The sequence below is a fragment of the Castanea sativa genome, chromosome 7, assembly GCF_040712315.1.
Source record: "Castanea sativa cultivar Marrone di Chiusa Pesio chromosome 7, ASM4071231v1".
Classification (NCBI taxonomy): domain Eukaryota; kingdom Viridiplantae; phylum Streptophyta; class Magnoliopsida; order Fagales; family Fagaceae; genus Castanea; species Castanea sativa.
In genome coordinates, this window is record NC_134019.1 from 20,233,873 (window position 1) to 20,258,157 (window position 24,285).

Here is a 24,285-nt window from a genome sequence, read left to right on the forward strand (position 1 = left end):
CAAGTTGATCCTTAAAATATGCACGATCATTCATGATGTATCAAGACCATCTAAGTCTAATAAAGGAAACTACTCAAAAGTTAATGAAACTTTTCACTTCAATTAATAATATTTTCTCATAATACTTAATCACTCATCTCGAACAAAGTTTCCAATCTTGGTTGGTATCCACATGAATGTGTCTTGTACACATCCATGATTGGGTATGCACATACACCCACTTAGATGTTGTTGATATGATGCTCTCTATATTCATATGTTGATGTTGAGCTTGATGCCATTAGTTGTTTGCCTTTATTTGTACCTATTTCTCTATGTGCTTGCATGATTATATGTTTTCCTCACTTTTCCTTACTTGTCTCACAAGACACGTATGTGGTGCACAATATGGAGGCTTTGGTGGGTTTGTTGGGGTGTGGGTAGTCTTCTTTTCCCTTAAAATATTTGGGCCTTCCATTAGGTGCTAAGTTTAAGGATTTATCTGCTTGGAATCCTATCCTAGAGAGAATGGAGAGGAGATTAGCAGGTTGGAAGAGACTAAATGTATCTAAAGGGGGTACGGTGACACTTATTAAAAGCTCACTCTCGTCTTTACCTACATACTTCCTTTCCCTTCTCTCTTTACCGGGTAAGGTGGCAAAGTGTATGGAGAAATTACAACGAGATTTTCTGTGGAATGGGATTGGTGGTGAACCTAAAATTCATTTAGTTTAATAGGCCAAGGTCTGTAAGCCTTTGTAGGTTGGGGGATTGGGTATAAGAAGTGTGGGAACCTTTAATTATGCCTTGTGTGAAGGTCAATTTTTGGTTAGTATTCAGGCCCAAGCTTAAACAGGGACCCCGGACCCTCTAGTTGTAGTTTGGGGGAACTGGGCTTGGTTTACCGCAGCTAAATGGGTTGTTTACAAATCAAGTGGTACACAGGGCAAGACTTCTGCAATACATACACACTAGCAAGAGAGAATATGTATTGATCAATGTGAGAGTCTGTTTTTCAGTCAGTATCCAGGCCTAAGCTTAAACAAGGACCTCGGACCCTCTAGTTGTAGTTTGAAGGACCTGGGCTTGGTTCACCATAGCTAAATGGGCTGTTTATAGACCAAGTGGTGCACAGGGCAAGACTCCTGCAATAAGTATACACTAGCAAGTGAGAATATGTGTATCGATCAACAAGAAAACAACAAAGGAAGACAAATGTAATAAAGAAAACACAACAATAATTGTTCGGGATCCTCAAATCAATAACAAGTACTTCATTAGTTTTCTTAATTATGGATTACAATGTGCTCACTAAGACGTAATACAAGGTTCAAATAAGCTTAAAAATTACAGACTTAGATGACTATTGAAGCCTCTAAGACTTGCAAAGTTTGGATCATTTTGAATCCAAGTATGTACTGTAGTGGCTATTTCTGGGATACCGGGAGATATTTCCCTATTTTCTTTGAATTTTACAAAGTTTTCTTTTAATGATTCTATATGATTTCCCTATTGCTGAATGCCCTTCAACGTTGGCTGCTTCTCTCTTTTATAGTGTCACTTTAGGGTTCCGAGGTACCATTGATTCTTCCCCCTTGGCTCCTTGGGTACCAAAGCTCCCTGTTTGTTCCAGCCTTTCTAACAACCGATTCTTTCCTTCTTTCCCATAGTTCTCTTCTTTTGGTTTTTTTTTCCCTTCAAAAGTGTCTTGTTGACCTTCCATTTTGAGGTGCCTTTAGGGGAGCTGACCTTTAACTTTGCTCCCTCCAAGTTTTTTTTCTCTATCTTCTCTTTTCAGGCTTAGCCCCCCTTTTAGCCGCCGCCCTTTTGTCATTTTTCCCAGTAGGCCAAGTCCTCCTCTGCCAAATCGAAGGTTATCCCAACTATTTCCTTTCATGGATCTCTTTTCTAGGTTCCCCGAGGCACCGACCTCTTATTCTTGAGTCGTTGCTCTCCAAGCCCTCAGACTTTGTGCTGCATCGCTGAGTGCTTTGAGAAAGGACCTATCTGCCTTTCGTTCCTGGTCCCTTTTGACCCTCCTATGAGCTGTCTTAATCCCACCTTGGCCGTGCTGCACACCTAGAGGTCCCAAGTAGTCTTTGGTGTCCTGGTCTAGCCCCTTTTCTCTGGTCTTTCTTTGGTTTCTCTAATCTTGGTAGGATGACTTCTTTCCTTTCTCCCTTTGTTTTATGGACTTTAAACCTTGCCTTTTCACAGATCCAGGGCCTCAAACCCATCATCCTTCTTTCTTTTGTAAGCCCAATCTTCTTTCCTCGATTTTTTACTCCCCACGGGTTGGCCCAATGTGCCATTTGTTGGGCCTTTTATCATGATTTTTTTTAGACCTCAAAATTTAGCCCCCCGAGCTCGTGGCTTTCCTGCAGCCCACGCGTGAGTGATGTCGAGTTTGAGTTCCCGTAGAACTTCCCTTTTCGTTATTTCGACCATCCTTGGGTTCTCTTCTTTCTTCTTTCAGGTTCCTGACTTCCTGCTGACTTTGAGTACCCTGGTCTTCTTTGCACGTTGCAACTTCCTCCCTTTTCATACGGGACGTGGCAGTTAAACCTTTTTTTTCATTTTAAAAAAATAGTGGTAAAAGAAAAAACTTCCTCCCTCCACTTTTCTTGTTCCCTGTAACTCCCATTAATAACTGCCAATAAATTTCTTCCTTGAAATTAAATTTGGCAACTGGTGCGTCTTTTCATACATTGTCTTCCCTAACTGCTTTTGGTGCCATTATTGCGATCACTTCATATATATGTATTTTTTTTCAGAGTTTTTCATTCTCAAGCTTATCTCTTTCCTTTTAGTTAATTTGCCTTCTTGCCTTTTTTATCCCCATGCTCTCCATTCTTCGACCTCTCTATTTCCAGCACGCCCGCCGTTCTGATGGCTTCCTCTTTATCACGAAAAAGGAGGGAGCATACTCCTAGCCCTTAGGCGAGGGCTCCTCTAGTTTTGCGCAGGACAAGTCACAAGGAGTCACAGAGCGTCCTGCCTTCCCTTTACGGGACCCTTGGTACACTCCCAGCCTGTTCTTCCTTGGGGCGTCTCATGGTGAGGCCCCTCCATCTTCTTATGCCTGGGTATTCTCTGGTGAGGCCGGTTTTGCCAGTTCCACTCAGGTACCAGACCCAAGAGAGATTTTAGATCTCCAGATTAGGCAGGGATCTCGCGAGGTGGTCATTATTTTCTTCAATTTTGTCCTTAGGAGGATCTCTGGTTGTCCTATTTGGGTGGACAAAGAACTCTCTAATGGGGAGTTCGTGGGTTGTCTGGAGCGTGCTGGGATCTTGAAGGCAGTGGCAATTTCTAGGAATCTTGAAGGTTTCAGAGATGCTAAGGGTCTCAGGCACTTGGTACGCCGTTGGTGCCTTTCCCTTCATACCTTCTTCTTTTCTGTTAGTGAGCTTACGATCACCTTGGAAGATGTGGTCAACAACTTCCTCCTTCTAGTGTTTGAAGATGAGAATCCTTTTGCCATCAATCTTTTCGATGAGGATCTCGAGGTGAAAGATGGTCATGGTGCTTCTCCTGGCGGGAAACCGGTTAGAATGGGCAGATGGGTTATTAATCTTTCGCAGGAGAAAGACAAGGAGATCAGGTGAGTTGGGTTCCTGGCGCTCTGGCTCAGCAAATTCCTATTTAGTGAGTTCCCCGGGTATGGGATTAAATCCGTTTTCTTCCCATTGGTGATCAGGATGGCCCGAGGTGCTCGGTATCCTCTAGCCCCCATGTTTTTGGGCCATGTTTATTCTCAATTGGATCTGCTTCACGGAGATGAGGTTGAAGGTGACTCTTGCTATGCCATCACCTCGTCCCTCCACTGTGCCATTCTCCAGGTATTTATGTGGGATTTTTCTTCGGTTACTTTAGCAAAGTGTAGGAATTTGAAATTTGTAAAAGGCAAGTTCGAGGGATCCCCTGATGTAGTTAAAGGTCTATGTGGTAGTTCTACTGATAGTTACCCCATTGTCTTTTGTTGGGCTAGTTTAAAAGGTGGTGGTCTCAAGCTGGTCGAATTATTTGATCAGGCAGGGCACTTAAAGTGGCAATCTCCCCGGGAGTACAGCCACGGGTTTGCTTGTGACTCTGTATTAGCTTCCTTTCTTAATTCTCCAGGGAACACTTATGTCCTGGTGATGAAAGCAGCCTAGCCTACTTGGCCTGTGTTAGTCCTTCATGGCTTCCAGTGCCTTCCTCAAGTGGCCCCAGGTATACCCACTACTCAGCACATCGGGTACTCCAGCAGTTTGGCTTTGATCAGGATATCCCTCTAGTGTTTAAGGATGCAGTACCTTCCCTCCCTTCTCTGGACCCAATCCTGAGACCTCAGGCCTTCTCCTATTGGTCACGTAGAAGTCCTCAGTTTGTGGTGCCTAACTCTTAGAAGGGAGTCTTTGCCTCCGGTGGTTTTGCTGGGTATTGGAGAAGAGTACAAGAATCCTTTGTTGACTATGTGGGTTCTGGCAAAATTGGGAGAGTTCCTAGTCCCGTTATTCTTTCTGCTCTAACATCCAGTAGGCGCTTGTCCCTTCCTACTCTTGGTATTGTATCTGCTGCCGTAAGTAGCAAGATAGGGTTCGTGGAGTGGCATGCTTCCAGGGGTGGTTGGGTGTGCTATGCTCAGGATTTTCCGGAATAATGGTCAGGATGTGACCTCATTGTTGGTGCTTCCTCCAGAGTGCCAATTAAAAGAGGGGTAGTAGAGGCAATTGGGGCTGTTACTCCCATAGGTAAAGGCAAAGAGAAAAAGATTAAGCAGGAGAAGGCCAAGCAGGCTGAACTTGAAGAAGGTGTTGAGATTGGCTCTGAAACTAAGAAAAGAAAAGCTGCGAGGTCCTAGAAGCAGTTGGTAACTTTTGAGGAACCCGTGAAAGTGAGTTCCCTTGCAGTGGGAAAAGAAGTTGGGTGTTCTTTAGCCCCCAAGTCTCGAGTAAAGACTAAGGTAGAGTCCTCTCTCTCTCAGGTTCCTGTGAGTTCTTCAGCTCGCGGTTCTTTGGGATCCTTTGATCTTGTACCCCAATCTCCTCTAGGACCCTCTGGGCGTGCCCGTAGTAAACAAAAGACCATTGGAGGTTCTTTACAGAGAGAGAGAAGGGCAATGCCTCTTTCCTTATTCTCTCTTTTATTTTTTTATGGTGGTTTGTCATTGTTGTTGCAGTGCCTTTCTTTCTCTTTTAACTGATGCATGACCATTTTCTTCCTTGCAATCCAAGTGCAAGTCAGACCCCAAGAAAGGCAGGAGTTAATCGTCTGGTGATGACGTGGTATGGCCCTCTTTGTGCCTTTCTTTGTTTGTTTCTTCCCCCCCCCCCCTTTTTTTTTTGTACTGTATACTTATACCTATATTTTGTAGGTGGAAGTGTCCACTCCCGTGGCAGGTAGGACTTTGGAAGAAGTAGTGGTTACTACTTCTTCTGCTGGTTTTCTAGGTGTGGAAGAGGAGGCCCTTGGTGGTGGTGTAACTGAGGAAACCGAGCAGCTAATGCAGGATGTCCAATCTACTCCATCTGCTGCTCCTCTGGCTACTTAGGATCCTGAGGCCCCTCAGCCCCTTGCTTCCCAAGACCCCTAGCCTGGGCAGACTTCTAGTCCTGCCAAAACTGTGTTGCCTGATCCTACGTTAAGTAAAGAACCCTCGGGGGGCGCGTCTCCATCCGTTCAAATAGGTAAGCCCCCACTCTTCTCTTATAAAACGCTTAATCTTGTCAATATTTTTTTTAGACTTCCCTTCTTCTCTTCTCTTTGTTAGGTCAAACCAGTGCTCGAACTGCCCCTGAGGCTGCTCCTTCTTTGGAATCAGAAGGTTTTGAAGGTGCGTGTTGATCTCCCTTTACTGTGCTACCTTCTCCTTCCTCCTTTTGTACTCTTCCCTGACCTCTTCCTCCTATGGCGAAGGCCCCAGTATCCTTTCCTTCTTTTAGCCATTTTGCTAAGGTTTCCTCACCCTTTCTTCAACGTGCTGCGTGTTCTTTCACAGAGTCCTCCAAGAAATCAGAGGAATAAGAGGAGGAAGTTCCACCACAGGAAACCGATACAGGTTCTCTCCCTTCTTTTTTTTTTTTTTTTGCCTTCACTATTTTTTTTTTACTTTGCCTCTTTCTTTCTTGGCTCCACTCTCCCTGTTGAATTATGCCCGTTCTTGCAGGTGTTAACACAGGTGCTGGAGATCCTTAGTCTGTGGTTCCTGAAGCGGCTATGGGATCTACTCAAATTGCTAAATCTCAGGCAAGGACCCCTCGAACTATCCAGCAGATTGAGAGTTCTTTAACACCTACAAGTGGAGATGTACCGATGGGGGAAACTTCAAAAGCAGTTGTTTCAGATTCTGACTCGGGGCTTCCTGCCTTCCTGACCCGTTTCGATCTTTTGGAGTTTAATAACCTTCCTGCGAGTCATTTTCATCACTTTGGGCCTTCTATGGCAACTTCCTACGTTTCTTCGTGCCTGTGGAGGGTCTGCCATTGTTGGAGGGGTTGCTCAAAGCCTATGAAGACTTTACCAGTGGCTTTAGGGGAGGTATGTTTCTGGGCAACATTCTGATGGAGTTGCCGTGTGCTGTGCTGGTCTCCCTGAGGAATTCCTCCCTTGACTCCTATCTAAAGAGAAGCTTTTGGAATGGAGGGGAGTGGTGCAGGATCTTTAAGAGGCAAAGTTCAACCTGTCCTTCTTGTTGAAGTATTTGCGCTTACTGGCCCACGTGCTATTCTAGAGGTGGGTTTCCAGGAGCATAGATGCTGAGATTGCTGCTACCGAGGAGGCTCTAGCTCGTGCCCATAAGGTCCTGCAGGATTTAAAGTCCAAAAGGCAAAGGGTGCTCTCTCCTTCAGCTGTCCCTGCCATTTCTCCAGACAGTTCCTTGCTGACCGGCCTTGTTCCTTAGCCCCTTCCCTTTTTTTTAGCTAGTTTAGATGTGTGTTTTTTTTTTTTTTTTTTTTTTTTTCAAATAGTTTGGGCTGTATAAGTTTCATCTCTCCTTTTTCTTGGACACTGTTTCTGGCTTTTCTTCCTATTTTCCAATAATATGGACCTGCATTTGTATCCTTTTTTTTTTTTAAGGACTGCTTCTTCTTCTCAATAGCATATGGATTTGTTTCTTTTCCCTTTTTTTTTTTTTGTGTATATGGTTTTGATGTTGTTGTTGTTGTTGTTTTTTTTATTTTTTTTTATATATATCGAGTCTTGGACTATGGTCCTTACAAGTCTTATTGTAGAGCCTGGACCAGGTATCCTGGTGATCACTTTACTGCTCAGGTGCTGAATTGGGTACATTGGGTGCTCTCTTTCTCCCCCCCCCCTTTTTTAGGAGGTCCCAAATCATGAACCAGGCAAGTTTCCTTTTGCCAAATACTGGGCTAGGTATCCCAGGTACTTATTATTTTTTTTTGGTACCCGTGGTCCTAAGCCATGTACTTTTGGACTAACTGTGGTGTGGGTCCTGGATCGTATGCCAGAGTTTTTTTTTTGCATCGGTCCAGGTATCCTCCCCAAGTCTGCCAATGTTTGGACTTTGCAGTATTTAGTTTGACTATAATTTTAAAGGAAATAAAAGAGGTTTCATTGAATCAAAACATAGTTGCCAATCTTAAAAAACACAGAAGAGATGTCAAAATAGTTAGAAACCCAGAGTGCTTTCCTATCATGGGTTCCTGGATAATGCTACTTAAACAAAATTCATGACAAAAGAAAAAGGAAAGATGAAAAATACTTGGCGGACTGGAGAAAAAGAAAAAAGAGGTCCCAACATACTGAGATTGTTGTTTTCCTATGCATAGTACTGTTTTAGCCATTTCCCATTTATGGGCTTTGTTAGGACTGTTCCATCTTCCTTTGTGAGGTAGTAATACCCACTATTATGGGCTTCTCTAACGATGTAGGGTCCTTCCCACTTTGGGGAAAATTTGGAGTGCTCTGGGAGGTTTCTTCTTAAATGTTTTGTTGTCCTTAGTACCAACTGTCCTTCAGTGAAGGCCCTTGGGTGTACTACTTGCACATACGCCCTAGTCATCCTTTGCTGGTACCTCTGGCTTCTCCTCCTAGCCAGTTCTCTTTCTTCCTCTACCCATTCCAGATTTGCCAGTCTTCTTGCATTGTTTGTGTCCTTGGTGTCCTTCTGGTGTTCTTCAAGTACTACACTTGGTGTAGGGACAACTAACTCCACATGATTGATGGTTTCTGTCCCATAGACTAGGGAAAATGGCGAGAATCCTGTGGCTGTCTTTACGGAGCTTTTGCACGCCCATAGTACATCTGTCAAGTGGTCACTCCATTTTCCCCTATACTCATGCTTCATCTTTTTAAGGATCTTTAATATCACCCTATTAGTGGCCTCAGCCTGGCCATTTCCCTGTGGGTAGTATGGCGTGGACCTTCCATGCTTGATGCAATACGCCTCAGTCAGACTCTTCATATCTTTGTTTATGAACGGGGTCCCATTGTCACTGATCAGTCTCCTGGGGATTTCGAACCTTGTAATAATGTGCTCTCGAATGAAGTTTGTTATGGCTGCTCCAGTGGCTTTTTTCAAAGGGATAGCTTCTACCCATTTTGTAAAGTATTCGGTGGCTGCTAGGATCCATATGTAGCCATTAGAAGTGGGTTTATAGGCCTTATGAGATCAAGCCCCCAAGTGTGGAAAGGCCATGGTGTCGTCATGTCCTACAGTACATTTGAGTGAGTATGAATTGCATCTCCAAGCATTTGGCAGGCATGGCAAGTTTTGACTAGTTCCTCAGAGTCCCTTTTCATTGTTGGCCAATAGTATCCTAATAGTAGCAACCGCTTGTAAAGTCTTCTTTTTCCTGGGTGACTCCCACAATCACCGGAATGGACTTCTCTGACTACTTCTCTGACTTCCTTTGGTCCCAGACACCTCAGGGGGTCCCCGTTGTACCCTTCTTAAATAAGATCCCATTTTGTAAGAAATATCTGACCACAAGTTTCTTGAGCCAGTGGGCTAATGTCCTGTCAGTTGGTAGGATCCCTTGAGCCAAGTATTCCATGAATGGAGTCCTCCAATCTTCTGCAATGAACACGGCATAACTCTTGTCCTTGTCCATCGAAAGTAGACATCTTTGGCACTTATCCTATATGGTTGCTGCCTTCTTGTTCATATTTGGCCAGTAGTTCCCCATGCATTGCATTCTTCTGTACAGACTTATCTTTTCTACTGAAGGAAAAATTCTGGTTTTGCATCTCATGCAAAACCCACAGCGGAAGCGACGAACTATGATCTATTTCATTCATGATTGATAACGTGCACTATGCAAATTTCAGAATTTAAGAACAAGATGGCATACCTTGGTGTGGAGAAATTCAAAACAAAGATTGGAAGTACTTGGGAACACTTTTAATCTTCACTTCAATTCCACCTTACGCCCAAGATGTGTGGTCTCTTAATCAGTTTTTCAAAGGGAGAATGAAAGTGTGTCTCACACTCTCTCACACACCGTTTCTTTTTCTTTTTTAAACTCTTCTAATAAAAATTCTGTATGTTTCTCCCTTTATAACTAACTGATTATCTAATTGGACTGGCCTATTGGGCCTTTCCAACTGGGCTTTAGTGTGTGGCTTGAAGTGGGACCAAAAGGGACCAATAAGACACTAGCTCCAATGGGCCTTGGGCTTTTCCATCAACTCTTGACAAGTCCAAAGTTACCATTAATTATATTTAATACCACTATATAAATATAATTGCACTCTAGGCCTTATTAATAAATTATATCCCAAGACTTTATTAAACACGTAACCCCTTCATAAAATATTCGTAGTAACACAAAGTCATAAACGTAGACTGCCACTTTGTAAATTACTACATCTTATCCTTGAGTACCCGGTTTAATTCTTTAAAGTTATTCATTATATATTTATGAAATCCAATTTCATAAATATATACTTTAGTAATTTCTTACTAAAGTGGTTAGGCCTAACTCTCTGAATAACTGAAACCATTAAACTTATCTCAAGGGAATATTTTATATCTCCATCAAGAGACTATGAATTCCATCTTGAGAATATATGTTCCATCAACACTAAATGTGGCTGCCCAACATACTGAGGTTTTGACCGTTATTTCAGATCTCACTCCTGATATATCAAAGCAACCTACACTTCATGATCAGGTCCATTATTCTCTCAAGATTAAGAGTTTATGCAAATAGAAGTCGTGAGATTTATTATTCATTTTACAGTCGTTAGAATAATAATAAATCTCACAGCGGTCCTGTTCAATATGTTTTAACTCTTAAAACATATCAACATATCAACTAGAAGTTTCCACTTCCATGATCAAGACAAATCATCTTAGTTGACATGTTATAGTCTTCGCAGATGAAATGCCCAATTTCATCACCGACTATGAACTATAAATTCTGAGTTTACAAAGAACTTGTGATTTACATCTTCTGTGACTTTTCACATAAATCACATACAATGCATCTCATGGACTATATGATAATATCCCATATTCATGTTACCATTATTTTAGATAATAATAAAATAACTTTATCAACCACAATATTAAGTCATACATCATGTCATACATAATGTCATACATAATATCACACATAGCATCATACAATAGGATTTAAGGGCATTAATCCTAACATCTACAACCCTACAAGTTTGACTGTGTAGTTCTTCTAATCTCATCCTTCCTTCGTTTTCATTGATACACCTGGATAGGATTCCTCCAAGTAGTCTCCTGTATAGTTCTCCTTTTATTAGGGTGTAGTTTGTTAGCTCTTTGATACTCCCCTCATGTCCTAACCCTTTTATTTTTTCTTGAACCTCCTTTCTCTAATCTTGCTGCTCCAGTTCTTTGGGGAACATCCTTTTTAGGACTTTTATGATGGAGTGTTCTTGTCTACTCACCCTTATCAAGGTTTTTTTTTTTTTCCTTTTAACTGCCATTTGGGACCCCAAGGTGGCCAGTGCATCGGCGAACCTGTTTTCACTCCTCTAAGTGTACTCTACACTGAAGGTCTGAAACTCCTGCTCTAGCCTTTGCACCCAAGTCCTGTAAGCTGCCAAACTCTGTTCTCTTAGTGCAAAATTGCCCTTCACCTGAGAGACTACAAGATTGGAGTCTCCTAAAACTCTCATGTGCTTTACTCCTATGCTGAATGCTATGGTTAGCATAGTTAGGTATGCTTCATATTCAGCGGCGTTATTCAAGCAGGAGAAACCGAGCTTGAAAGATGAGGGTAGGGTGTCCCCATCTTCACAACTTAATATAATTCCCAGTCCATTTGAGGTTACTGTTGCTGACCCATCAAACCTCATCGTCCATTTCTTCCCTGGGAGCTCTATCACTGCCACCTCCCCAAGGATCTCCTCACCTAGCGGAGATTCCTCATTCTCGGGTAACTGGGCTAGCAGGTCTGTTATGGCTTGGCTTTTGACAGCCCTGGGAGTCCTGATGCCTATGTCGTACTAAGAAAGCAAAACGAGTCATTGTGCTATCCTTCCTGTCAAGGGGGGCTGATGAAGGAGTGCCTTTATGGGGTGGGACTTAGTCATTAAAAGGATTTGATGAGTTGAGAAATATCGTTTCAGCCTTTGGGACGTGTAGATAACCACTAGGCAAGCCTTTTCTATCCTGGGGTACCCGGTCTCAGCATCCTTAAGTGTCCTGCTCACATAGTAAATGGGTTTCTCGCTCCCATCATCATCTTCTTATGCTAGTAGGGCTCCTATGGCTTGGGAGTTTGATGCTAAATACAACAAAAAGGGTCGCCCACGTACTAGTGCTTGGAGGGTGGGAAGGCAGTTTATGATCTGTTGGACTCTCTAGAAGGCTTCTTGTTGCTCAACTCCCCAGGTGAACTCAGTCCCCTTTTTCAACAGTTTGGATAAACCACTTGTGTCCGAAGCTAATCCTGGCACAAACCTCCTGATGTAGGAGACCCTCCCTAGGAAGCTTTTGAGCTCCCTCACTGTCGTAGGCCTCTTCATTGTGGCAATGGCCATGGCTTTTGCTGGATCCACACTTATGCCTCTGTGGTGTACCAGGAACCCTAGGAATTTCCTAGCAGACACCCCGAAGGCACACTTCATGGGGTTCATGCGTAGTTTGTACTTCCTGCATCTTTCAAAAACTTGTTCAAGTACCTGGAGGTGTCCTGTCCTGGTTTTTGACTTCACCACAATATCATCCACATAACCTTCCATCTCCTTGTGTATCATGTCGTGGAAGATGGCTGTCATGGTTCGCTAGTATGTGGCCCCTGCATTTTTTAGGCCAAAGGGCATTATAGTGTAATAAAAATTCCCAATTGGGGTCTTGAACGCTGTCTTCTCTACATCTTTGGCAGCCATGCAGATTTGGTTGTATCCGCTATACCCATCCATAAATAAGAACATAGAGGTTCCCAAGGCTGAATCCACAAGGAGATCAATATTAGGCAGAGAGAACTCATCTTTTGGGCATGCCTTGTTTAGGTTGCGGAAGTCCACACAGCAACGGATTTGGTCATTCTGTTTCTTCATGGGCACTATGTTGGAGAGCAACTTGGGATGTTGGATGGGTTTGACAAATGCAGCTGCTAGCAGCTTCTTGACTTCTTGGGTTATTTGAGCTTCTACATTAGTGTGAAAGACCCTCACTGGCTGGACCACTGGTTTAACTCTCGGATCGACATTGAGAGAATGGACTACCAATTCTGGATCTAGACTGGGCATCTCATCATAGGTCCATGCGAACACATCCATGTATTTCTGGAGAAGGGCTACTAATTGCTCTTTTTCTTGCGTTGTTAGCTGACTGCTGATGAAAACAGGCTTCTGGGATCCCAGCTCGGCTTCTAAGTTTATTTCTATTAGCTTCTCTTCAGTCTGAATTTGGGCCTTTTGAACTAGTTCCTTGGGGATTTCTTCTTGGGTGATCATGAAATCTGATGGTCTGGGACCTTCCTGCATAATGCATTCAGGCCTTGTGCATCTTCACAAACGATAGATTACCCTTCCTCCGGGTTCTCGCACTACTACACACTTCCTCCTTCCTTTTCTTCTAGGACAGGTGCTCCTGGGGTCCCTGGCGTGGCGCTCTCACCATCCGATTCTAACTCATCATAGAACATGGTTTCTACAAAGTTCACCTCCCCTTGGCTTAAAGGGTTATGATTGGCAGGGATCCTTACGGGCTTCCCGTTTAATCTCCTCTTAACACATTGATGGTACATGGAGGGAATAAGGCGGTGCTTGTGGAGCCTTGGGCGTCCCAACAATACATGGTAGGAAACCTCCGAATTAATCACATGGAATCTTGTCAGGGCCACTATTGGTCCCACCCTTAGAGCCAGCTGCACATATCCTTTAGTTGATTCCTCCGACCCTCCAAATCCTGTTATCTCTATGGGGGCCCCTTGGATCCTTTTATCAGTTAGGCCCACGGCTTCCAAGGTACTCAGGGCGATGAGGTTAAGTGACACCCCTGTATCTACCAATGCCCTTCTGACTTGGACACCATTTATAGTGGCCATTAGGTAGACGGGTCTACGATGGTCTGGATGCTCAACCTCCATGTCCTCATTAGTGAAGGTTATTGCGTTGGTTATCTCCTAGTAAGCTCAACTGGCATGGGACTCCGCAGTGAAACATTCCATTCCTGAATGTGTTGCTATACTCATGAGGGACTTTGTGGCCACCCTTCTTGCTTTTAGTCCAAATCCCAACTGGTTGAATTGCGATCTAAACTTGGGGTTCTTCTGGAGAATCCTGACTGTGCTTGGGTGGAGGGATCCTTCGGGTTCTTTTGCTTCTGCTAGGTTCCCATGGATCACTACAGCCACCACCCCCTTTCCTTTGTGGTTGGGTAGAGTGTTCCTTTGCACCTCTGGCTCCTTTTGAGTGAGTTCCAGGGTTCCCTCTCTTAGCTTCTTGTGAAAAAGCCTATGGAGGGTGCAACAGTCCTTGGAAGAGTGCTTGATAAAATTATGAATTCTTCAAAACAAGGGATTCTTCCTCTCTTCTTCAGTTGGTGGTCTGGACACGGTAAACGGCCTGACCACTCCATCTCCAATTCATTTTTCTAGGACTTGGTTCAATTCTTCTGCTGTACATGGGATTACAGATGGTTCCTCGAATATTTTTCTGTTAGGCTTCTTCCTTTTCTCTCCCACTGATGTTGTCATGGCTTGGGGTACTGGCACCCTCTTGGTTCTCATAGTCTGTGCTGTTCTTGTAGTTCTATGTAGCAGGTCAACAAACTGAGTTATGCATAGATTTTTGAGATTGAGCCTGTAATCAAAGAGTATGTTGGATATGCAGGTTTCCACGAGCTCTTTTTCTTCATGATCTCCATAGCAGTCTAGAGGCACATCTTCAAATCTTTTGATGAACTGGACAGGGTCTTCAAACCTTGTCCTCACCTGGGTAATACTTTGTACAGAACCTCTCCATCATTTCGTCCTAGGTTCTAATGGACCCAGGCTTTAGCGTGGTGTACCACATATATGCTTTGTCTACTAGGGACTTAGTAAACTCCTTCAGGCATAACTCTCTGTCTCCTGTGTAATGGCCCATAGTGTGGATAAACATGCTCACGTGTTCCACGACACTTCCATTCCTTCCATCAAAAGGATGGAACTTCCGAGGTTCATATCCTTTGGGATTTGGCTTGCTAAGGAGCTCTGGCTGGAATGGGAGATCCCGGGAAAATTGTTTGGGAATTCTTGAGAACTTTTCCCTTTCCTGCTCCAACAGGGCACTAACATTTGCCAGCGTCAAGTACTGAGGGTTAGCTCCCCCTCCTACTGCTGACCCTCCCTCTGGTTGGGCTCTGTCTTGGTTGACCACAAGGGGAACATTATCCCTAATTTCTTTTGTCCTGCCTTCTTTAAGGAGGCGAATCACTTGCTGCAAATCCTTTAGCATTTCTGTCATTCGAGCCATGGGGTCTGGCTCCTGTCCTGCGTGCCTTTGGCCTGATACAACCTCCTACTTTACCAAAGGCACCTCATTCCTCTGTCTAGAGGCCATTTCATTTTCTCCTACGAGTTCAGATGCCGTAGATGGCACATTGGTACATTTGCTGTTCCTTGCTCTTGGAGCCATGCTCTGCGAAGGGATTACTTCTTCCCTCTTCTTTTCCTAGTCCCCAGTGGAGTCGCCAAAATGTGAGAGTCTGTTCTTCAATCAGTATCCAGGCCCAAGATTAAACAAGGACCTCGGACCCTCTAGTTGTAGTTTGAAGGACCTGGGCTTGGTTTACCACAGCTAAATGGGCTGTTTACAGACCAAGTGGTGCACAGGCAAGACTCCTGCAATAAGTATACACTAGCAAGTGAGAATATGTGTATCGATCAACAAGAAAACAACAAAGGAAGACAAATGTAATAAAGAAAACACAACAATAATTGTTCGGGATCCTCAAATCAATAACAAGTACTTCATTAGTTTTCTTAATTATGGATTACAATGTGCTCACTAAGACATAATACAATGTTCAAATAAGCTCAAAAATTATAGACTTAGATGACTATGGAAGCCTCTAAGACTTGCAAAGTTTGAATCCTTTTGAATCCAAGTATGTACTGTAGTGGCTGTTTCTGGGATACCGGGAGATATTTCCCTGTTTTCTTTGAATTTTACAGAGTTTTCTTTTAATGATTTTATATGATTTCCCTATTGCTGAATGCCCTTCAATGTTAGCTGCTTCTCCCTTTTATAGTGTCACTTTAGGGTTCCGAGGTACCATTGATTCTTCCCCCTTGGCTCCCTGGGTACCAGAGCCCTTTGTTTGTTCCAGCCCTTCTGACGACTGATTCTTTCCTTGTTTCCCATAGTTCTTTTCTATTGGTTTTTTTTTTTTCCTTCAAAATTTTCTTGCTGACCTTCCGTTCTGAGGTGCCTTTGGGGAGCTAACCTTTAACTTTGCTCCCTCCAAGTTTTTTTCTCTGTCATCTCTTTTCAGGCTTAGCCCCCCTTTTAACCGCCCCTCCCCTTTTGTCATTTTTCCCAGTAGGCCAAGTCCTCCTCTGCCAAATCAAAGGTTTCCCCAGCTATTTCCTTTTGTGGATCTCTTTTCTGGGTTCCCCAAGGCACTGACCTCTTGTTCTTGAGTCGTTGCTCTCCAAGCCCTCAGGCTTTGTGCTGCATCGCTGAGTGCTTCGAGAAAGGACCCATCTGGCTTTTGTTCCTGGTCCCTTTTGACCCTCCTTTGAGCTATCTTAATCCCACCTTGGCCTTGTTGCACACCCAGAGGTCCCAGGTAGTCTCCAGTGTCCTGGCTTAGCCTATTTTTTTTGGTCTTTCTTTGGTTTCTCTGATCTTAGCGGGCTAACTTCTTTCCTTTCTCCCTTTGTTTTATGGACTCTAAACCTTGCCTCTTCATGGATCCAGGGCCTCAGGCCCATCATCCTTCTTTCTTTTGTAAGTCAAATCTTCTTTCCTCAATTTTTTACTCCCCACAGGTTGGCCCAATGTGCCATTTTTTTGGGCCTTTTATCATGATTTTTTTAGACCTCAAAAATCAACAAGAAAACATCAAATGAAGAAGGATTATAATAATAAAACACAAAATAATTGTTCGGGATCCTCAAATCAATAAGAAATATTCCATTGATTTTCTCAGTTATAGATTACAATGCGCTCACTAAGACATAATACAAGGTCCAAATAAGCTCAAAAATTACAGACTTAGATGACTATTTAAGCCTCTAAGACTTGTAAAGTTTGAATCCTTTTGAATCCAAGTATATACTGTAGTGGCTGTTTTTGGGATACCGGGAGATATTTCCCTATTTTTTTTTTATAGTTTTACAGAGTTTTCTCAATGATTCTATATGATTTCACTATTTCTGAATGCCTTTTCAATGTAGACTGCTTCTCCTTTTTATAGTGTCACTTTAGGGTTCTAGGGTACCGCCAATTGTTCCCCTTTGGCTCTCTAGGTACCAGAGCCCCTTTTCATTTCAGCCCTTCTGTCGACTGATTCTTTCCTTGTTTCCCATAGCTTTCTTCTTTTGGTGTTTCTTCCTTCCGAGATGCCTTTTGGAGAGCTGACCTTTAGCTTTGCTCCCTCCAAGTTTTTCTCTATCTTCTCTTTTTAGGCTTAGGCCCATTTTAGCCGCCCCTCTCCTTTTGCCATCTTTCCCAGTAAGCCAAGTCCTTCTTTGCCAAGTCGAAGTTTTCCCCAACTATTTCCTTTCATAGGTCTCCTTTTTTTGGGGTTCCCCGAGGTACCGGCCTCTTGCCTTTGAGTTGTTGCTCACCAAGCGCTCTGGCTTTGCGTTGCATCACTGAATGCTCGAGAAGGACCCATCTGCCTTTCATTCTTGGTGCCTTTTGATCTCTTTTTGAGCTGTCTTAATCCTAGTTTGGCTGTGCTACACATCCTAGAGGTCCCAGGCAATCTCCGGGATCCTGGCCCAGCCCCTTCTACTGGACTTTCTTTGGGCTCTCTGATTCTGGCGGGCTGACTCCTTTCCTTCCTCCCCTTTGTTTGATGGGCTCTGAATCTTGCCTCTTCACTGGTCTTGGGCCTCATGTCCATCGGCTCTAGCATCCTTCTCTTTTTTGGAAGCCCAATCCTTTTTTCTTCAATTTTGCTTCCTATGGGTTGGCCCAATGTCCCATTTCTTTGGGCCTTCCTTTTATTATGGTTTTTTTAGACTTTAACATATAGCCCCCTGAACTCATGGGTTGCCTGCAGCCCACGCATGAGTAATGTAGAGTTTGAGTTCCCGTAGAACTTCCTTCTCTGTTCTTTCAGGGTCTTGACTTCCTGCTGACTTTGGGTACCATGGTCTTCTTTGCACATTGTAACTTCTCCCTTTTCACACGGGACATGGCAGTAAAAAAAAAAAAAAAAAAAAATTCTTCTTTCCCCCCCCTTTTTTTTTTTTAAATAGTGGGAAAAGAAAAAACTTTCTCCCTCCACTTTTCTCGTTCCCCGTAACTCCCATTAATAACTGCCAATAACTTTCTTCTTTGAAATTAAATTCGGCAACTGGCGCGTCTTTCCATACATTGTCTTCCCTAACTGCTTTTGGTGCCATTATTGTGATTACTTCACATATATGTATTTTTTTTTTCAGAGTCTTTCATTCTCAAGCTTATCGCTTTCCTTTTAGTTAATTTGCCTCCTTGTTTGTCCATCCCCGTGTTCTTCATTCTTCGACTCTCCTACTTCCAGCACACTTGTCGTTCCGATGGCTTCCCCTTCATCATGAAAAAGAAGGGAGTGTGCTCCCAGCCCTTCTGAAGGTAAGGGTTCCTCTAGTTCTGTGCAGGGTGAGTCATAGGGAGTCACGGAGCACCCAGCCTTCCTTTTACGGGACCCTGGTACACTCCTAGCTTGTTCTTCCCTGGGGAGTCTCACGGTGAGACCCCTCTAGCTGCTCATGCCTGGTTATTCTCCGGTGAGGCAGGTTTTGCCAGTTTTGCTCAGGTACTAGACTTGAGAGAGATTTAAGATCTTCAGATTAGGTGGGGCTCTCATGAGGCGGTCCCTATTTTCTTTGATTTCGTCCCTGGGAAGATCTCCGGTTGGCCCATTTGGGTGGACAAAGAACTCTCCGATTGGGAGTTTGTAGGTTGACTGGAGCGCACTGGGATCCTAAAGGTAGTGGCCATTTCTAGGAATCTTGAAGGTTTCAGAGATGCTAAAGGTTTTAGGCACCTGGTACACCGTTGGTGTCCTTCCCTTCATACCTTTTTTTTTTTTTTTTTTTCTTGGTGAGCTTACCATCACCTTGGAGGATGTGGTCAACAACTTCCTTCTCCCAATGTTTGGAGATGAGAACCCTTTTGCCATCAATCTTTTTGACGAGAATGGGCAGATGGGTTATGAATCTTTCGTAGGAGAAAGACAAGGTGGTTAGACGAGTTGAGTTCCTGGTGCTCTGGCTTAGTAAATTTGTGTTTAGTGAGTTCCCCGGGTATGGGGTTAAATCCGCTTTCTTCCCATTGGCGATTAGGATGGCCCGGGGTGGCCAGTATCCTCTAGCCCCCATGTTCTTGGGCCATGTTTATTCTCAACTAGATTTGCTTCACGGAAATGAAGCTGAAGGTGACTCTTGCTATGCGATCACCTCGTCCCTCCACTGTGCCATTCTCCAGGTATTTATGTGGGACCGTTCTTCGGTTACTTTAGCGAAGTGTAGGAATTTGAAATTTGTAAAAGATAAGTTCGAGGGATCCCCTGATGTAATTAAAGGTCTATGTGGTAGTTCTACTGATAGTCACCCCATTGTCTTTCGTTGGGCTAGTTTGAAAGGTGGTGGTCTCAATCTGGTCAAATTATTTGATCAGGTAAGGCACTTAAAGTGGCGATCTCCTCGGGAATTTGGCCCCGGGTTTGCTTATGACTCTGTGTTAGCTTCTTTCCTTAATTCTTCAGGGAACACTTTTGACTTACGTCCTGGTGATGAAAACGATTTAGCCTACTTGGCCTGTGTTAGTCCTTCATGGCTTTTAGTGCCCTCCTCGAGTGGCCTCAGGTATACCCACTACTCAGCACACCGGGTGCTCCAACAGTTTGGCTTTGATTAGGATATCCCTCAAGTGTTTAAGGATGTAGTACCTTCCCTTTCTTCTCTGGACCCGTTCCTGAGGCCTCAAGCCTTCTCCTATTGGTCGTGTAGAGGTCCTCAGTTTGTAGTGCCCAACTCCCAGAGGGGGGTCTTTGCCTCCGGTGGTTTTTCCGAGTATTAGAGGAGAGTACAAGAATCCTTTGTTGACTATGTGAGTTCTGGCAAAATTGGGAGAGTTCCTAACCCCGCTATTCTTTTTGCTCCAATATCCAATAGGCGCCTGTCCCTCCCTACTGTTGGTATTGTATTTGCTACCATAAGCAGCAAGACAGGGTTCGCGGAGGGGCATGCCTCCAGGGGTGGTTGGGTGTGCTATGCTCAGGATTTCCCGGAAACGTGGTCACGATATGATCTCATCGTTGGTGCTTCCTCCGGAGTGCCAATTAAAAGAAGGGCAGTAGAGGCAATTTGGGCTGCTACTCCCACAAGTAAAGGCAAAGAGAAAAAGATTAAGCAAGAGAAGGTCAAGCAGGCTGAGCTTGAAAAAGGTGTTGAAGGTATCGAGACTGGCTCTGAAACCAAGAAGAGAAAGACTGCGAGGTCCTAGAAGCAGTTGATGATTTTTGAGGAACCCGAGAGAGTGAGTTCCCTTGTAGTGGGAAAAGAAGTTGGGCGTTCTTTAATCCCCAAGTCTCGAGTGAAGACTAAGGTAGAGTCCTTTCTCTATTAGGTTCTTGTGAGTTCTTCAGCCCAAGGTTTTTTGGGATCCTTTGATCTTGTACCCCAATCTCCTCTGGGTCCCTCTGGGCGTAGCCATAGTAAACAAAAGACCATTGGAGATTCTGTATAGAGAGAGAGAAGGGAAAGGCCTCTTTCCTTCTTCTTTCTTTTATTTTATGGCAGTTTGTCACTGTTGTTGCAGTGCCTTTCTTTCTCTTTTAACTGATGCGTGTTCATTTTCTTCCTTGCAGTCCAAGTGCAAGTTAGACTCCAAGAAAGACAGGAGTCAATCGTCTGGTGATGACGTGGTATGGTCTTCTTCGTGCCTTTCTCTTTTTGCTTCTTCCCTTTTTTTTTTGGCATTGTGTACTTATATGTATATCTTGCAGGTGGAAGTGTCTCCTCCCATGGCAGGCAGGACTTTGGAGGAAGTAGTGGTTATTGCTTCTTGTACTGGTTTCCCAGGCGTGGAAGAGGAGACCCCTAGCGGTGGTGTATCTGAGGAAATCGGGCAGCCAATGCGAGGTGTCCAATCCACCCATTTGTTGCTCCTCTTGCTACTCAGGATCATGAGGCTTCTCAGCCCCTTGCTTCCCAAGACTCCCAGCCTGGGCAAACTTCTAATCTGCCAAAACTGTGTTGCCTGATCCTACGCTAAGCAAAGGACCCTTAGGGGGTGCGTCTCCATCCATACAAACAGGTAAGCCCCCCACTCTTCTCTTATAAAATGTTTAATCTTGTTAGCCTTCCCTTTACGGGACCCCTGGTATGCAGCAAGAAGAATCAACATCAAGGCCATATGTATGTTTAGATTTCCCAAAAAAGAAGCCATTAAAAATCCAGCAAAAAAAACTAGGTATTATCTTTGTAACCCATGGTCCAAGCCCGTGGGATCCCTAGTGGATAGTAAGGGAGGAATGGTTTGGTCGATAGGGGAGTGATTTCTAGTGAAAGAAGGATCCCGAAACTTTCCCTTGGTTCATATATTTGCTTGGAATGCATGAACCAATGGAAAGCTTAGTTCCCCCATGTGCATGACATCTCCCCACATTTTCCTCTCTACTGTCACTTTCAACCAAAGCTGTCATCCATTGTATTGAGCAGCCCACCCCTTCTTTTGACTTTCCAAGAAGGAATCTTTCATTTGTAACTAAAGCAAAATGCCCCTTTTGAGTTATAATTGCCTAAATAAGATAAACCTCTACCCAATGCATCTTTTCAGGTCACAGAGGACATAGTTTTACCCAGCAGACCTGAGACGTCCTCTCTCGGGGTACCAGACCAGGTCTGCTATAAAAGGAACACAAGGCATAACAAAAAGGGGGGATTCGGAGGGGAGAAAAATGAGGATTTAGGTGAAGAGTTCAGAGGTTCAAAACACATTTTCTTAGAGCTTTAAAAGCCCAACAAGGAAGAGAAAGAAATAAAACAAAAATAAGAGAGCCAAGGTGGAGGAATTTGTCCCATATCTTCGAGATTATTCAAAATACCACTTAGCCTCCAAAGAAATAAATGCCAAAACATGCACACATCAGATATCACTCTCTCTCACAAAAATCCTCCTCACCTAACTATCTTGGAAGGCAATGCCCAAGCAAAGCCACTTGAACTTGAGTTCCAAATCCTACAAGTCTTGTGCAAAAGCACTAAGTCTGTGAGAATTAGGGCCAGGATCCTTGTGGCTGAATCAATTTCATGAAATTCATTTATGTATATGTTTATGTATTAAAATGTATGTCCTAACCTAAGAAACTAACAATTATTTGAAGATATGTGTATTGTATAGTGTATTTTTATGCAGGACCTATAGAAGTAAAGGGAAATGAAAAAAAAAAAACTCCATTGCATAATAAGCATGGAGAAAATCGTATAGATAAGAGAATTAGCGTTCTGGGATTATAGGCTTTATACGCCAGGGATACCACGACCAATACGTTCAGGGTACCATGACAGTACGTCTGGGGTACCGAGTAAAGAAACTCTTTTAAGTGTTCACACAGTAAAAGGCATGGAGAAAGATTGTATTGCATGATAAGCATGGAGAAAAATTGTATAATTTAGAGAGTTAGTATTCTGGGTTCTTACAGGCCTAATACTTGTGGGAACCACGACGTCACGTCTGGGGTACCATGACAGTATGCCCGAGGTACCAAGTGAAGGAACTCTTTTAAATGTTTATACAATAAAAGATAAGCCTAAAATACTCTATTTCAACCTCCTTCTCATTGTGAATATTATGAATACTTATTTACTTATTTTGTAAGAGTAAAGGGTCATTTTATGGCACTAAAACACTTATAATGGTATTTTTTTGCTTAGTAGGAATCACTTTTTTTGCCTTAAGGAGATTTATGTGACTTGAGCACAGCTTGGTTCGTAATCAGCCCCCATTTAGTTGCGGTTACCCAAGCCCAGTCCACCAAACAACAAGTAAAGCACTCGAGATCCTTGTTTCTACATGGGCCTAGGTACTGTCCAAAAAAGGACCCTCATATTTTGGCGACTCCGCTGGGACTGGGAAAAAGGAGAGGGAAGAAGCAGTCCCTTTGCAAGCATGGCTCCAAAGCTAGGAAACACCAAGAGGAAGGAAAGTTCTTCTTAAAGTTCCTTAAAGTGCAGGTTCCTCTAAAGAATGTCCTACCAAGAGACTTTGTATGGAATTTTGGGGAACTTCCCAACACAAGACAAGTTTTATGCGTCATTATTTTCTGCATTTTACAATTTGAACATAATGGATCATTGCCCTACTCTCCTAAAAAAAGGGTCATGTTGTAATATTTAAACAATCATAACATTTTCTCATCGCTAAAAAAAATGGAGAAGTGAGCAAATAAAAAAAAATATAGAGAGATTGATGAGATGAAGATTGTATGAGCTGCATAATAAAGCAATGGCCCCACATTTGGGGGGTTGATGTATTTTCTTTATAAAAAAAAATTCATGATATTGTTTCATTTGTTTAAAAAGAAAAAGAAGAAATAAAAGTAAGCAAATCAAAAAGGCTTGATGAAATGTAAATTACATAGCAAAAGCAATTGCCTCACGTTGTGGGGCTAAATAATTTTGCAGCAACTTGATAATAATATCATATGGCGCAGGTTAATGAAATAGACAAGTTCCTTGGCTCCACCCATGGATATAGCAAAATGGAGTACACCTGTGATCCCAGCAACGTCTAGGAGATCCTTGACTCTAGGAAAGTAAAGCCTGGGAGATCCTTGATCCTAACAAAGCTGAGGAGATCTTTTATTTCAGCAAGGCTGGGTACATCTTTAATTCCAGCAAAGTCTAGGAGATCCTTGACTCCAGGAAAGTATAGCCTAGGAGATCCTTGCTCCTAACAAAGCTGAGGAGATCCTTTATTCCAGCAAAACTGAGTACATCCTTAATTCCAGCAAAGTCTAAGAGATCCTTGACTCCAAGAAAGTAAAGCCTGGGAGATCCTTGATCCCAAAAAAGCTGAGGAGATCCTTTATTCCAACAAAACTGAGTACATCCTTAATTCCAGCAAAGTCTAGGAGATCCTTGACTCCAGGAAAGTAAAGCTTGGGAGATCCTTGATCCCAACAAAGCCGATGAGATCCTTTATTTCAGCAAAGCTGAGTACACCCTCAATTCCAGCAAAGCCTAGGAGATCCTTAATACCAACAAAGCTGAGGAGATTCTTGATTCCAAAGGAGGTCCTAGATTCCAGTAAAAAAAAAACTGAGTAGTTCCCTAGTTCCAGCCATGGTTTTAGCAAAATGGAGCAGTCCTTTGGTTCCAATTTTTTTTTTCTTCGAGTTGTTCCTTGATGGAATAGTTTTCTCATTCTAGCAAAGTGGAACAGTTCTTTGCTTCCAACAAAATTGAAATACTTCCACGGATCCAGCAAAGTAAAAAAAAAAATGGAGGCATCCGAAAAATGGATAGAAGTTTTACAATAGCATCAAGAGAAGGTGGATCAAGCATGATTCAACAACCGCCTCATGTCATGGGGGCTAAACCCTATTGTGCGGCGGACCTTGAATATATTTTGAAGAAAATCAATAGAAACACTATATTGCAAGGCAGTAGCAAAATCAACATTATTGAAAGCTCAACAACTATACAGTGCATCTATCATTTC

The 24,285-nt window shown here is 43.2% G+C and overlaps 1 protein-coding gene across 1 annotated transcript; it reads right to left on the bottom strand.

The window, feature by feature from the left end:
- Positions 1–12,195: 12,195 nt before the first annotated feature.
- On the bottom strand, positions 12,196–13,505 carry LOC142644106 (uncharacterized). Its single transcript, XM_075818784.1, has 2 exons — positions 12,999–13,505; positions 12,196–12,894 (listed from the first exon to the last, which is right to left on the bottom strand). Exons 1-2 carry the CDS (start codon positions 13,503–13,505, stop codon positions 12,196–12,198), a joined length of 1,206 nt encoding a protein of 401 aa, XP_075674899.1.
- Between the last annotated feature and the right edge of the window lie 10,780 nt (positions 13,506–24,285).